At 39.7% G+C, this 14,910-nt stretch overlaps 1 protein-coding gene across 1 annotated transcript in view; it reads right to left on the bottom strand.

Annotated features, from left to right (window-relative positions):
• Positions 1-14,910, bottom strand: part of FAF1 (Fas associated factor 1) — a 496,086-nt gene that overhangs the window by 336,947 nt on the left and 144,229 nt on the right. Inside the window, exon 4 of the mRNA XM_066269224.1 lies at positions 12,422-12,633. Coding sequence (XP_066125321.1) covers positions 12,422-12,633 — 212 coding nt within the window. The remainder of the gene's footprint in view (positions 1-12,421; positions 12,634-14,910) is intronic.

The raw sequence follows: 14,910 nt of genomic DNA, 5'->3' as shown, positions 1-14,910 counted from the left end.
GCTTATATTTATACATACATAGAAAAACCAGTATTTATCCAGTTTCTTAATTAACAGTAAGATGATCTTACTGTAGACCTTATCTATAAACTAATAATTATATTGCAAGTCACATAAAATAAACTGAGTCTATTTTTTAAATTTCTTATGGAAGGTAAATTAATGTACATATAAATTATATACATGTGCTAATTTATCTAGCCATTTAGCCTCTCAGCAGGTACTACTTGGTGCCAAACACTGTGTTTAGAGAGAGAATTTGAAGAAAAATAAGACCTGGTCTTTGAAAAGTTAACATTCACAAGAGAAACCTGAAACATAAAGAAAGAGTAAGATGTTTTAAAATCCATTTACTAAGTCCAAACGACATTTTATGAGGGCATAGGAGATGACTCAACTTAACTATGTCCACAGAGATCAAGAAAGACTTCAAAGGGGGAAATATTTATGTGAGATATTCAAAGGTGACTATTAGTTTTCTAAAAAACTAAAACAGGAAAGGGCAAATGAAATAGGATATAAGCTATAAGGACCACTAAAAGATAAATGAGGATATTTATAGTCTAGAAAGATCACCATAGGACAATTATGTAAAATACAGACTAGAAGAAACTAAAAAAAAAATAAAGATTTTAATAATTCATGAAAGAAACTAATTCCTGAATTGTAATAAGGAGGTCCAAAATAAAGGAAGAATTCAAGTGATACTATAATAAAACTAACAGCTCTTAAACAATGAAACACAATGAAAGGAGTAAAAGAAGAAAGAATTTCCAATAACATCCCAAATATCCCTGAGCATACCTCCCATAGTGATGCTTATTAACAAAACAAGCAGAGAAGGTGCGTGATTCTCTGATAGCAATGTAATTTAATTCATAATAAGAGAATATAATCCAGAACAAATAAAAAACTCAAAAAAGGAGAAGCAGGAGAAGGTGCACAGTGTACAATAACAATATCTGACTTATAATTCATTTTGAATCATTTTTCATTTACAATGTATTTGTAACTATTTAAATGATTAATATTTTTTTAAACAGAATGATGATTTGACTGCTTCTACTCTACCATACTTCAGCTTTTACAGTGATTTACAAATTCAATATATTACAAAATGTGATCCCTGGAAATTCTACCACACATTTCCATAACAAAGCTTTAAAACAGTTCCACAGTCATATTCTCCAACTTAAAATGGAATTAAAATATTAATATATATATAATCCAGAGAAGCCAGTGTTTCTGAACACCACTCTTGAAGTAAGTTCTGACTAAGTGAACCAATACAAAAGCAGTTCATATGATCAAAACATTCATGAACTTCCACCATATGCCAAATATTGCATCAACAAATAGAACGAGGTCACTTTGAAATGAAAAACTGTTAACATTAACAGCTCAGCCACATGTGACATAAGAACAGTTAAAACTTATTTAACATAAGACTGTATTCCAGTTTTCTTAAAACAGACAAAAATCTGACATAACGTTAGATTTGCCTGACCAGGAGGTGGCATAGCGGATAGAGCATCGGATTGAGAGGCAGAGGACCCAGGTTCGAAACTCCAAGGTCACAAGCTTGAGCACAGGCTCATCTGGCTTGAGAGCAGTCTCACCAGCTTGAGTGCGAGGTCGTTGGCTTGAGCACAGGATCATAGGCATAACTCCATGGTCACTGGCTTGAGCCCTAGGTCGCTGGCTTGAGCTGAGCCCAAGGTCACTAGCGTGAGCAAGGGGTCACTCACTCTGCTGTAGCTCCCGGTCAAGGCACATATGAGAAAGCAATCGATGAATAACTAAGGAGACTAAGGAGCTGCAATGAAGAATTGATGCTTCTCATCTCTCTCCCTCCTATCTGTCCCTATCTGCCCCTTTCTCTGTCTCTCTGTCACAGACACACAAAGTCTGAGATAATTTTAAGATTTAAAAAAAAGTGTAGGCCCTGGCCGGTTGGCTCAGTGGTAGAGTGTCGGCCTGGCGTGCAGGAGTCCCAGGTTCGATTCCTGGCCAGAGCACACAGGAGAAGCGCCCATCTGCTTCTCCACCCCTCCCCCTCTCCTTCCTCTCTCTCTCTTCCCCTTCCACAGCCGAGGCTCCATTGGAGCAAGGATGGCCCGGGCCTGGGGATGGCTCCTTGGCCTCTGCCCCAGGCGCTAGAGTGGCTCTGGTCGCAACAGAGCGACCCCCCGGAGGGGCAGAGCATCGCCCCCTGGTGGGCATGCTGGGTGGATCCCGATTGGGCACATGCGGGAGTCTGTCTGACTGTCTCTCCCCATTTCCAGCTTCAGAAAAATACAAAAAAAAAAAAAAAAAAGTGTAAGGCATTGGGTTCCTTGGCCCATGAAAATAAAATATTCATCAATAAACTGAAAAAGTAAAGGCCTAGTAATTCCCTACTATCTACGGAGTCCCCTAATAATACACCAAGGATGCCTTAGCAGTATTACTAAAAATCCCAATGAACAATAATAAGCATGGTCAATTCTGACAAACCACTAGTGTAAATGTAAAAAAAAAAAAAATTATTTTCCAAATATCAGTAGATGGATTTTGGTGATTTTTGAAATCATTTTAAATATCAACAAAGAGATATAAACTATAAAAAATAACCAAAAATTTTAGAGCTAAAGACTATAATAATTTAATTGAATATTTCATTAAAGGGGTTCAACAACAGAACTGATCAATCAGAATAAAGAATCTATAAACTTGACTTTTCTTTTTTTTTTTTGTATTTTTCTGAAGCTGGAAACGGGGAGAGGCAGTCAGACAGACTCCCACATGCATCTGACCAGGATCCACACGGCATGCCCACCAGGGGGTGACGCTCTGCCCACCAGGGGGTGATGCTCTGCCCCTCCGGGGCGTCGCTCTGTCGCGACCAGAGCCACTCTAGCGCCTGGGGCAGAGGCCAAGGAGCCATTCCCAGCGCCCAGGGCCATCTTTGCTCCAATGGAGCCTCGATGCGGGAGGGGAAAAGAGAGACAGAGAGGAAGGAGAGGGGGAGGGGTGGAGAAGCAGATGGGCGCTTCTCCTGTGTGCCCTGGCCGGGAATCGAACCCGGGACTTCTGCACGCCAGGCCAACGCTCTACCACTGAGCCAACTGGCCAGGGCCTAAACTTGAAGACATTTAATTTGAAATTATCCATTCAAAAGAGAAAAGAGAAAAAGAACATGAAAAAGAGTGAGGAAAGCATAAAGGACTTACAAGGTACCATTAAAGAACTGATATATGCATTGCATTATGGGAGTCACAGGGGAGAAAGAAAGAAAGGGGCAGAAACTTATCTGAAGAAATAATGGCCTAACTCTTTCCAAATCCGGAAAAGAAAACAAATACACAATTTTATGAAACACAAAGATTTCAAAAGAGATGTACTCTAAGAAGTCTGCACCAAAACACTTTAAAATCAAATTGTCAAAGTAAAGACAAAAAAAAAAAAATTTGAAAGAAGCAACAGAAAGCTCCTCCACAAACTATCAACATATACTTCAGCAGAAATCATGCATGCTAGAAAGAAGTAGGATGATATATTCAAAGTGCAGAAAGAAAACAATGCTAAACAAGAATACTAAGTCTAGGAAAACTGTCCTCTAACATTAAGGAGAAATAAAGACTTTCCCAAATAAACAGAAGTTGAGAGAATACATCCACACTAGAACTGCCTTATTGAAAATGCTTATAAGAACTTCAAATTGCAACAAAAGGATACCAGACAGCAACACCAAAATATCAAGTTTGCTGGTAAAGGCAAATATATAGACAACTACAGAATCCTGTAGGCAAATGCAGAATACTGTAACACATAATTTCTTTTTTAAATAATAAGTGTTTAGGCCTGGCCCGTGGTGGTGCAGTGGATAAAGCGTCGACCTGGAACACTGAGGTTGCTGGTTCGAAACCCTGGGCTTGCCTGGTCAAGGCACATATGGGAGTTGATGCTTCCTGCTCCTCCCCCCTTCTCTCTCTCTCCCTCTCTCCTCTTCTCTCCTCTCTAAAATGAATAAATAAAATCTTTTAAAAATAAATAAATAAGTGTTTAAATCACTTATTCTGGCATAAAAGTTAAAAGACAAACGTATAAAAAAATAAGGATAGCTATAAAATACATTAATGGATACAAAATATAAAAAATGTGATTTGTGCCTGACCAGGAAGTGGCGCAGTGCATAGAGCATCTGACTGGAATGCAGAGTTACAGGTTCGAAATCCCTAGGTTGCTGGCTTGAAAGCAGGCTCATCCAGCTTGAGCATGAGGTCACTGGCTTGAGCATGGAACCACAGACATGACGCTATGGTCGCTGGCTTGAGCCTAAAGGTCACTGGCTTGAAGCCCAAGGTCGCTGGCAAGAGCAAAGGATTACTTGCTCTGCTGTAGTCCCCGCCCCCCCATCAAGGCACAAACGAGAAATCAATCAATGAACAACTAAGGTGCTAAAACGAAGAATTGATGCTTCTTATCTCTCTCCTTTCCTGCCTGTCTGTCCCTATCTGTCCCTTTCTCTGTCAAAAAAAAAAAAAAGGACCCTGGCCAGTTGGCTCAGTGGTAGAGCATCGGCCTGGCATGCAGGAGTCCCGGGATCGATTACCAGCCAGGGCACACAGGAGAGGCGCCCATCTGCTTCTCCACCCATCCCCCTCTCCTTCCTCTCTGTCTCTCTCTTTCCCTCCCGCAGCCAAGGCTCCATTGGAACAAAGTTGGCCCAGGCGCTGAGGATGGCTCTATGGTCTCTGCCTCAGGCACTAGAATGGCTCTGGTTGCAACAGAGCGGTGCCCCAGATGGGCAGAGCATCCCCCCCTGGTGGGCATACCAGGTGGATCCCGGTCGGGCGCGTGCGGGAGTCTGTCTGACTGCCTCCCCGTTTCCAAATTCAGAAAAATACCAAAAACAAAAAAAGAGGTAATTTGTGACTGCAGTAAAAGGGGGGAGAATAAGAAATTAAAGATTGTGTGTGTTGTGTGTCTGTAAAATTGAGTTAAAATAAATTTTATACTTTAAGATGTCTTATGTAAGCCCCATGATAATTACAAAAAAAATATCTATAGAAGATACACAGAAGAAAGAATAGAATCAAAGCATGATGTTACAAAAAAAATCAACAAACACAAAATAAGACAGAAAGGCAAAACACAATACATTAAAATTAATAATAATAATAAAAAGACAGCAAGGTAGGAAAAGAGGGACAAAAACTATATAACACAGAAAAAAAGTAAAATTGCAATACCATGTTCTTCCCTAACAGCAACAGAATACATGATCTTAGTGCACATGCAACTTTCTCCAGGGTAGATGGTATGTTAGGCCACAAACAAGTCTCAATAAATTTAATAAAATTAAAGATTTTCCCAAATAAACAAAAATTAATAGAAAAAGCAGAAAGAAACTGCTATTGATTTTTAGCTTCATTATATTTTGGTTGGAAAACATACTTGATAAAATTTCAATCTTCTTAAATCTGTTAAGCCTTGTTTATGACCTAATATGCCATCTATTCTGGAAAATTCACAAAGATGTGGAAATTAAACAACTTATGCTTGAACAACAAATTGGTTAAAGAAGAAATCAAAAGAAGCAAGTGAAAACAGAAACACAACAGACCAAATCTGATGGGATGGACAGAAAGTAGCACTAAGAGGGAAGTTTATAGCAGTAAATATCTAAATTTAAAAACATCTCAAATAAACAACTTACCTTTACACCTCAAGTAACCAGAAAAAGAGAAACAAACTAAGATCAAAGTTAGCAAAAGAGAAGAACTAACAGAGATTAGAGCAGAGAAAAATAAAAATATCACTAAAACAAAAAGAAAAAAAAACACAAAAAACTAAGAGTTGATGCTAGAAAAGATCAACAAAATGAAAAAAATTTAGCCTAAACAACAACAAAAGACTCAATAAAATCAGAAATGAGCCTGACCAGGCGGTGGTGCAGTGGATAGAGCGTCGGACTGGGATGCCGAGGACCCAGGTTTGAGACCCCGAGGTCGCGAGCTTGAGCGTGGGCTCATCTGGTTTGAGCAAAAGCTCACCAGCTTGGACCCAAGGTTGCTGGCTCGAGTAAGGGGTTACTCGGTCTGCTGAAGGCCCGCAGTCAAGGCACATATGAAAAAGCAATCAATGAACAACTAAGGTGTCACAACGAGAAACTAATGATTGATGCTTCTCATCTCACCATTCCTGTCTGTCTGTCCCTATCTATCCCTCTCTCTAACTTTCTCTGTCTCTGAAAAAAAAAAATCAGAAATGAAAAAAAGACAGTATAAATGATGCCACAGAAATAAAGGGATTATAGAGATTACTATAAGCAATTATATGCCAACAAATGGGATAGACTAGAAGAAATAAATTTATAGAGACATATAACCTACCAACACTGAATCATGAAGAAATAAAAAATCTGAACAGAACCTATAACTAGTATGGAGAATGATTCAGTAATCAAAAACCTACCAACAACGAAAAATCCAGCACCAGATTGCTTCACAGGAAATTCTATCAAACATGTAAAAGAAAAACTAACATAAACCTTTCTTAAACTCTTCCCAAAAGTCAAAGGGAATGCTTCTAAACTCATTTTATAAAATCAACATTACCATGATACGAAGGCCAGACAGACACTAAAAGAACAAAAAACCTACAGGCCAATATCTCTGACAAGTATAGATTCAAAACTCCTCAACAAAATTCTAGAAAAACATTCAACACATTAAAATTATATACACCATGACCAAGTAGAATTTATCCATAGGATGTAGGGATAGTTCAACATGTGAATACCAATCAATGTGATGCACCAAATTAACACAGTGCAGGAGAAAACATCACATGATCATCTCCATAGATGCAGAAAAGGCTCATGACAAGTTCAACATCATTATGTGATAAAAACAGTGAACACACAGGAAAAGAAGGAAATTACCGCAACAAAATACAGGCTATGTATGAAAAGCCCACGCTAACATCATACTAAATGGTGAAAATAACTTTTCCTTAAAAGATCATGAACAGCCCTGGCCGGTTGGCTCAGTGGTAGAGCTTCGGCCTAGCGTGCGGAGGACCCGGGTTCGATTCCCGGCCAGGGCACACAGGAGAAGCGCCCATTTGCTTCTCTACCCCTCCGCCGCGCCTTCCTCTCTGTCTCTCTCTTCCCCTCCCACAGCCAAGGCTCTATTGGAGCAAAGATGGCCCGGGCGCTGGGGATGGCTCCTTGGCCTCTGCCCCATGCGCTAGAGTGGCTCTGGTCGCAACATGGCGACGCCCAGGATGGGCAGAGCATCGCCCCCTGGTGGGCAGAGCGTCGCCCCTGGTGGGCGTGCCGGGTGGATCCCGGTCGGGCGCATGCGGGAGTCTGTCTGACTGTCTCTCCCTGTTTCCAGCTTCAGAAAAATGCAAAAAAAAAAAAAAAAAAGATCATGAATAATGCAAGAAATGCCCACTCTCATCCCTTTTATTCAACATAATATTAAAAGTCCTAACCAGAGCAATTAGGCAACAAATAGAAATAAAAGACATCCAAACCAGAAAAGTAAAATAATCCTTGTTCATGGATGATATAATCTCATAGATAAAGATTCCACGAAAACAAGCAACAGCAAAAAACCCTATTAGAAGTAAAACATTTGGTAAAGTTGCAGTATATAAAAATCAACATACAAAAATTAGTTGTTTCTATACACAAGCAACTAATAATCCAAAAAGAAAAGAAAAGAATCTCATTTACAATAGCATTTTAAAAAGGAATAAAATAATAGAAATAAACTTAACCAAGGAGGCAAAACTCTTGCACAATGAAAATTACAAAACATTGCTGGAAGAAATTAAAGAAGAAACAAATAAATGGAAAGCATCATGGGTTCATGAACTGAGAGACTTAATGGTGTTATTATGTCCATACTTCCCAAAGTGACCTTAAGAGTCAATGTGATCCTCATCAAAATCCCAATGACATTTTTTTTACAGAAATAGAAAAAAAATGCTAAATTTCATATGGAAGCAAAAAGAACCCTGAATAGCCAAAACATTCTTGAGGAAAAAGAATGAATCTGGAGACCTCACATTGCCTGACTTCCAAAACATTTTACAAAGTAATCAAAACAGCATGATACTGGTATAAACAGAGGCATACAGACAGACCAATGGAACAGGAGAACCCAGAAATGAACCCACACATATAGGTTAAAAGGATGCCAAATTTACACAATGTGGAAAGGAGAGTCTCTTTAACAAATCATTCAGGGAAAACTGGACATCTATATGCAAAAGAATGAAGTTGGATCTTTACCTGAATTAAAGATTTAAATGTATCTGAAACAATAAAATTCCTAGAAAAAGGTCTACAACATTGGTTCTGGAAATGATTTATTGGATATGACACCACAAGCAAACAAACTAAAATTAAAAATTAATAAATGGGACTTCATTAAACTGATCATCTTCTGTAAAGCAAAAGAAACCATCAACAGAGTAAAAAGGCAAAATATAGAAGAAAATATCTGCAAACTATATATGTGATAGAAATCAATACCCAAAATATCTACAGAAATCCTATAGTTCAATAACAAAAAAGTAAACCACCCAATTTAAATATGCACACAGGACCTAAATAGACATTTCCCCAAAGAAGACACAGAAATGATCAACATGAAAAAAATGCTCAACATTATGAATCATCATAAAAATGCAAACCAAAACCACAATGAGATATCATCTTCTACCTGTTACGATGGCCGTTTCTTTATTTATTTATATTTTAAGTGAGAGAGGAGAGAGAGTGAAACAGACTCCTGCATGTGCCCCGACTGGGATCCACCCGGCAACCCCATCTTGGGCCGATGCTCAAATCAACCAAGCTATTTTTAGCACCGGAAGCTGATGCACTTGGACCAACTGAGCCATCCTCAGCACCCAGGGCCACGCTTGAACCAACTGTGCCACTAGCTGCAAGAGAGGAAGAGGAAGAGGAAGAGAAGGGGATGGGGGGAGAGAAGCAGATGGTCATTTCTCTTCTGTGCCCTGACCAGAATCAAACCCAGGACGTTCATATGCCAGGCCAATGCTCAATCCACTGAGCCACTGGCCAGGACCTAAGCTTAAAAGAAAACAAAACAACAACAAAAATCTTTTAAAAAAAACAAAGTAGGCCCTGGCTGGTTGGCTCAGTGGTAGAGCGTCGGCCTGGCGTGCAGGAGTCCCAGATTCGATTCCCCGGCCAGGGCACACAGGAGAAGCGCCCACTGCTTCTCCACCTCTCCCCCTCTCCTTCCTCTCTGTCTCTCTCTTCCCCTCCCGCAGCCAAGGCTTCATTGGAGCAAAGTTGGCCCAGGCGCTGAGGATGGCTCCGTGGCCTCTGCCTCAGGCGCTAGAATGGCTCTGTTCGCAACAGAGCGACACCCCAGATGGGCAGAGCATCGCCCCCTGGTGGGCATGCCGGGTGGATCCCGGTCGGGTGCATGCAGGAGTCTGTCTGACTGCCTCCCCGTTTCCAACTTCAGAAAAATACAAAAAAAATAAAAAATTAAAAAATTAAAAAAAAAAAGTAACAAGTGTTCGTAAGGATGAGAAGTTGGAACCCCTATGCATTATTGGAGGGAATGTAAAATAAAGCAGCTACTATGGAAGAAAAATAAAAACGTTATTCAAAAAATTTTAAATTGAACTAATTAATACATGATCCAGCAATCCCACTTCTGGGTATTTATCCAAAATAATGGAAAGCAAGATCTTGAAAATGATTTGCAATTCCTTGCTCACTGCAGTATTATTCACAGTAGCAAAGACAACCTACTTGTTCATCAACAGATGAATGGATTAAAGAATGTGACATATGCATAAACTGGACTATCATTCATCTTCAAAAAAGGAGCAAATCCCATAATATAATGCAATATAGACCAATTTTAAGGATACTAAGTGAAATAAGCCAGACACAGAAGGACAAATACTGTGTGATTATAATTATATGAGATATTTATTTTTTTTATTTTTTTTTATTTTTCTGAAGCTGGAAACGGGGAGAGACAGACAGACTCCCGCATGCGCCCGACGGGGATCCACCTGGCACGCCCACCAGAGGTGACGCTCCGCCCACCAGGGGGCAATGCTCTGCCCCTCCGGGGTGTTGCTTTGCAGCGACCAGAGCCACTCCAGCGCCTGAGGCAGAGGCCAAGGAGCCATCCCCAGCGCCCGGGCCATCTCCACTCCAATGGAGCCTTGGCTGCGGGAGGGGAAGAGAGACAGAGAGGAAGGAGGGGTTGGGGGTGGAGAAGCAGGTGGGCGCTTCTCCCATGTGCCCTGGCCGGGAATTGAACCCGGGTCCCTTGCACACCAGGGCGATGCTCTACCGCTGAGCCAACCGGCCAGGGCCTATATGAGATATTTAAAGTAATCAAACTTACAGAAGCAAAAAGCAAAATGATGGTCACCAGAGGCTGGTCAGAGGGGAAAATGGAAAGTTGCTGTTTTTTATCTGTGGAACAAAATTTTAAAATTTCTACTTGGCCCTGGCCAGTTGGCTCAGCAGTTGAGTGTCAGCCCTACATTTAGGAGTCCTGAGTTTGATTCCTGGTCAGGGCACACAGGAAAAGCAACCATCTGCTTCTTGACCCTTACCCCTCCTCCTTCTCTAGCTCTCTTTCTCTTCCCCTCCTGCAGCCATGGCTCAAATGGTTCAAGCAAGTTGGCCCCAGGCACTGAGGATGGCTACATGGCCTTGCCTCAGGTGCTGAGATGGCTCGGTTGCCAAACAATGGAGCCATTGCCCTAGATCGGCAGAGTATCGCCTAGTAAGAGGCTTGCCGGGTGGATACTGGTCAGGGCGCATGCGGAAGTCTGTCTGACTCCCTGCCTCTCACTTCACTAAAAAAAAGAAAAAGAAAAAGAAAAAGAAGTTCTACAGATCAGCTGTACAGCAATGTATATATAGTTAACAAAATTATATTGTACACTTAAAATTTTGTTAAGAAGTCAGACCATATGTGTTTCTTAACCACTATTTTTTAAAATGGGAATGTACAGGAGAATATTTGGGGACACAGGGATTGGCATGGAGAGAAATGGCTGAACTAGAAGAGGAATTAAGGCAGAAGAAGAAACAAGTACATAGACCCTGAACCATTTCAAAGAACTGAAAGAAGCACTAAAACTTGGGCACAGTGAGCATTCTCAAAACAACAGAAAGTTTCTAAATGGTTTTAAAGAAGGGTATAACAATCTGATTAGTGTTTAGGAATGATTATTCTTAACAGCTTTGCTTTTCTCAGATATAAATTAATAAAATTAGGAAAGAATCTCTTTAAAAAGGAACAAAGCAGCCCTGGCCGGTTGGCTCAGTGGTAGAGCGTTGGCCTGGCGTGCAGGAGTCCCAGGTTCGATTCCCGGCCAGGGCACACAGGAGAAGCACCCATCTGCTTCTCCACCCCTCCCCCTTTCCTTCCTCTCTGCCTCTCTCTTCCCTTCCCATAGCCAAGGCTTCACTGGAGCAAAGTTGCCCGGGCGCTGAGGATGGCTCTATGGCCTCTGCTTCAGGTGCTAGAATGGCTCTGAATGCAACAGAACAACGCCCCAGGTGGGCAGAGCATCGCCCCCTGGTGGGCATGCTGGGTGGATCCCGGTCAGGCGCATGTGGGAGTCTGTCTGACTGCCTCCCCGTTTCCAACTTCAGAAAAATACTAAATAAATAAATAAATAAAAAGGAACAAAGTCAAAATTTCAGAAATATCCAGAATTTAGATTTAAGGCAAAACTAAATTAAAATTAATACAATTTCTGGTTCTACAATTAACATAGATCAAACAATCTGAACCAAACATGAGCTCAACATGGATTCTCTATAGAAATTTAGTCAAGTCTGTCTAATAAAAATGGCAGGTATATACTTTGAGTATTCTTTTAAAAGAACAGTGCTGAATAACCTGGACATGTTATCTTTGAATATATGTATCCTGATTTATTGATGTCGCCCCATTAAAAAAATAAAATTATTATAAATAAATAAAAAAGAAGAATAGTGCTGAATGAAGCATTTTTCCATCACAAGGAGGAGTGGTAGAAACAGGTCTTACTTCTTCTCTCTCCTAAACCATAGTATAAAAAGTAAGTAAGGTTCAGCTATAAAGTCAGACATGAAATGTACCTAGTGATTATGGTTTTTAAGCTCTTAGATGTTTGATCTGCATCTGTCTTTAAACTGTATCATATACCATTCCATATATGTGGAACAACAATACAAAATAATTCTCAAACTTACCTCAACACAATACAGTATTTAAAAATAGAATGCAATAATCTATATGGGAAAACAGTTTCAATTTGCTTTATTCCCTTCTTGTTGGCAGTCAACTCAAAGGAAAAAATATTAACCGAATGTTTAACTAATAAATTATTTATGAAGGCTTTATGGTAGGAAAAACCTTACCAACAGTACAGCTGTCTTCAAGTACCACATCAACATTTCTGTCTCTGTACTCAACCCTGAAGTCCAACATCCGAGGTTGCCTTTCTACAATTTGCCTAGATGGCATTACAGGTCGAAATGCCGAAGAGGAAGAGGGAGCAGGAGCGGGAGCAGGAGCTGGGTGACTTGCTGGATCAAATACAGGTCCTGGGATAGTTTCACCTCCATAGTCACTGAAATGTTGACATAAAAGAAGGATTATCATCAACCAAATCATTACAGATCACCACTAAGAACCTGCTCCATAACTGGTGTGTGTTGTTCTTCCTATCAAACTTACCCACCTGTGCATCAAGGTCTAACTTTAAGTTCTTCCTCCAGAAAATCTTTCCAAGGGACTGAAGGCCACATTACTCTCTGTCCCATCCTTGCTTTTCTACATCTATCAGCAGTATCATACATATCATTCAGCATTTAATTAATTTTTGCCTTATGTTGTTATAATATTGGTAAAACATTATTTTGAACTCTGTGATTTTATACTATATATACATATATACACATATATGGTGTGTGTGTATAAATTAGGAATCTTACTCTCAAATAATTTACTCATTTGTAAATAATGACTCATTTGATTCATTAACTCTACTTTTCACAAAAACTATTTTGACACTTTACATTCCTTAAACTTGCATTTACCCCATCTCACTTGTAGTCTTAAAAGATATTTTTTCCTACTTTGCAGAGAAAACAGATGCCATAAAGAGAAAATTCCCTTACCTTTTTGACATCAAATCCATAAACTAACCCACGTATGTACTCTCTCTTCTTATAAAATAGAGAAGACATCACTCTATTTATGCCAAATCTAAAACCATCTTCTCACTAGCTTTACATTATGAATTATTTATTATCCCTTCCGTTTCCAATATCTTCAACATCTTCTCTTCTGGATTCTTCTCAAAAAAATTTAAACTTGTTCAAGTATTTCTCTTCTTAAAAAATAAAAAGGAGCCTGACCAGGTGGTAGCGCAGTGGACAGAGCATTGACCTGGGACACCGAAGACCCAGGTTTAAAACCCCAAGGTCACCAGCTTCAGTGCGGGCTCATCGGCTTGAGCACAGGGTCTCCAGCTTGAACGTGGGATCACAGACATGACCCGATGGTTGCTGGCTTGCGCCCAAAGGTCACTGGCTTGAGCCTAAAGGTTGGGGGCTTAAGCAAGGGGTCATTAGTTCAGCTGGAGTCCCCTCCCCCAGTTAAGGCACATATGAGAAAGCAATCAATGAACAACTAAAGTGCAGCAACAGTTGATGCTTCTCATCTCTCTGCCTTCCTGTCTGTCTGTCCCTGTCTGTGCCTCTCTTTCTCTCACTAAAAAATATAAAAATAATAAAATAAAAAGAAAATCCTGGTCCTAAGGAAATTAATTATTTTTGTAAGGACTAAATGAGATAATGTGTATGAAAAGCTTAGCACAATGCCTGGTACCTAGTACGATGGCAAACTCAGTATATCCAAAGTTGTAATTCATTAATTTTTTCCCAAGCCTGATCCTTGTCCATTATTCCTCATATCAGTTTCCCAAGCCAGAACCTGCGGGCATTATCTTCAACCCCTTTTCAACTCCCACATCTAATCAGTCCTCTCAATGTCACCTACTTTAGATTAGTCATCTACCTTTCCCCCCTGAAGCTACCAGCCTAGTTAAATCACTTTATTTTATATAGATTAATGCAAAAGCATCCTATCTAAACTCCCTGAATTTCATTCCTTCTCACCACTAGACTGAAATTAAAGACAGAACTGTCTTCATGTCATTTTCTTCAATACTTCTCTGCTCTTCCTATCAACAGTTAAAGTGGCATACAAGGTCCTGTATGACCTGAATCCTATCTACCTTTCCATTCTCGTCTTGTGCTATGCTATGCTATCTCCATATCTCTATGCTAACAGCCACAACAACCTTTCATTTCTTGTCTCACCTTGATCTTATTTCATGAAACAAAGACTATTCCTTTTAAAACTGTTCTTTCCTACCCATTCAATGCCCAAATTCCATGCTTTTTCTAGCTAATTATATTTATTGTTCATATCTCAAACTGAATGTTTACCAAATCAGAGTATGTTTTACTATCTCAGACTAGTTCAAATTTCTCATTACTATCAATAACTATATATTTAGTTGCATAATCAATCATTTGACATTTAGGTCCCCACTAGAATGTAAGTTCCACAAGGGTGAAGCTGACATTTATGTTTTTAATAATTGTATCTTTGCCCTGAGCTCAAAATTTTATAAATATAGAAGGTGCTCCAATATCTGACAAAGTAATGAGTAGAGGAATAATAATTAAGGAATTTGGTTTTTCTCTATCTTATTTTATCATTTTTTTCCTTACTGGGAAAATAGGAATGAAAAGAACATATGGAATGCTTCTGACTATCTTATTTTATCATTTTTTTCCTTACTGGGAAAATAGGAATGAAAAGAACATATGGAATG

Source organism: Saccopteryx bilineata, chromosome 3, assembly GCF_036850765.1.
Source record: "Saccopteryx bilineata isolate mSacBil1 chromosome 3, mSacBil1_pri_phased_curated, whole genome shotgun sequence".
NCBI classification, from domain to species: domain Eukaryota; kingdom Metazoa; phylum Chordata; class Mammalia; order Chiroptera; family Emballonuridae; genus Saccopteryx; species Saccopteryx bilineata.
This window is presented reverse-complemented; position numbering and strand designations above follow the sequence as displayed.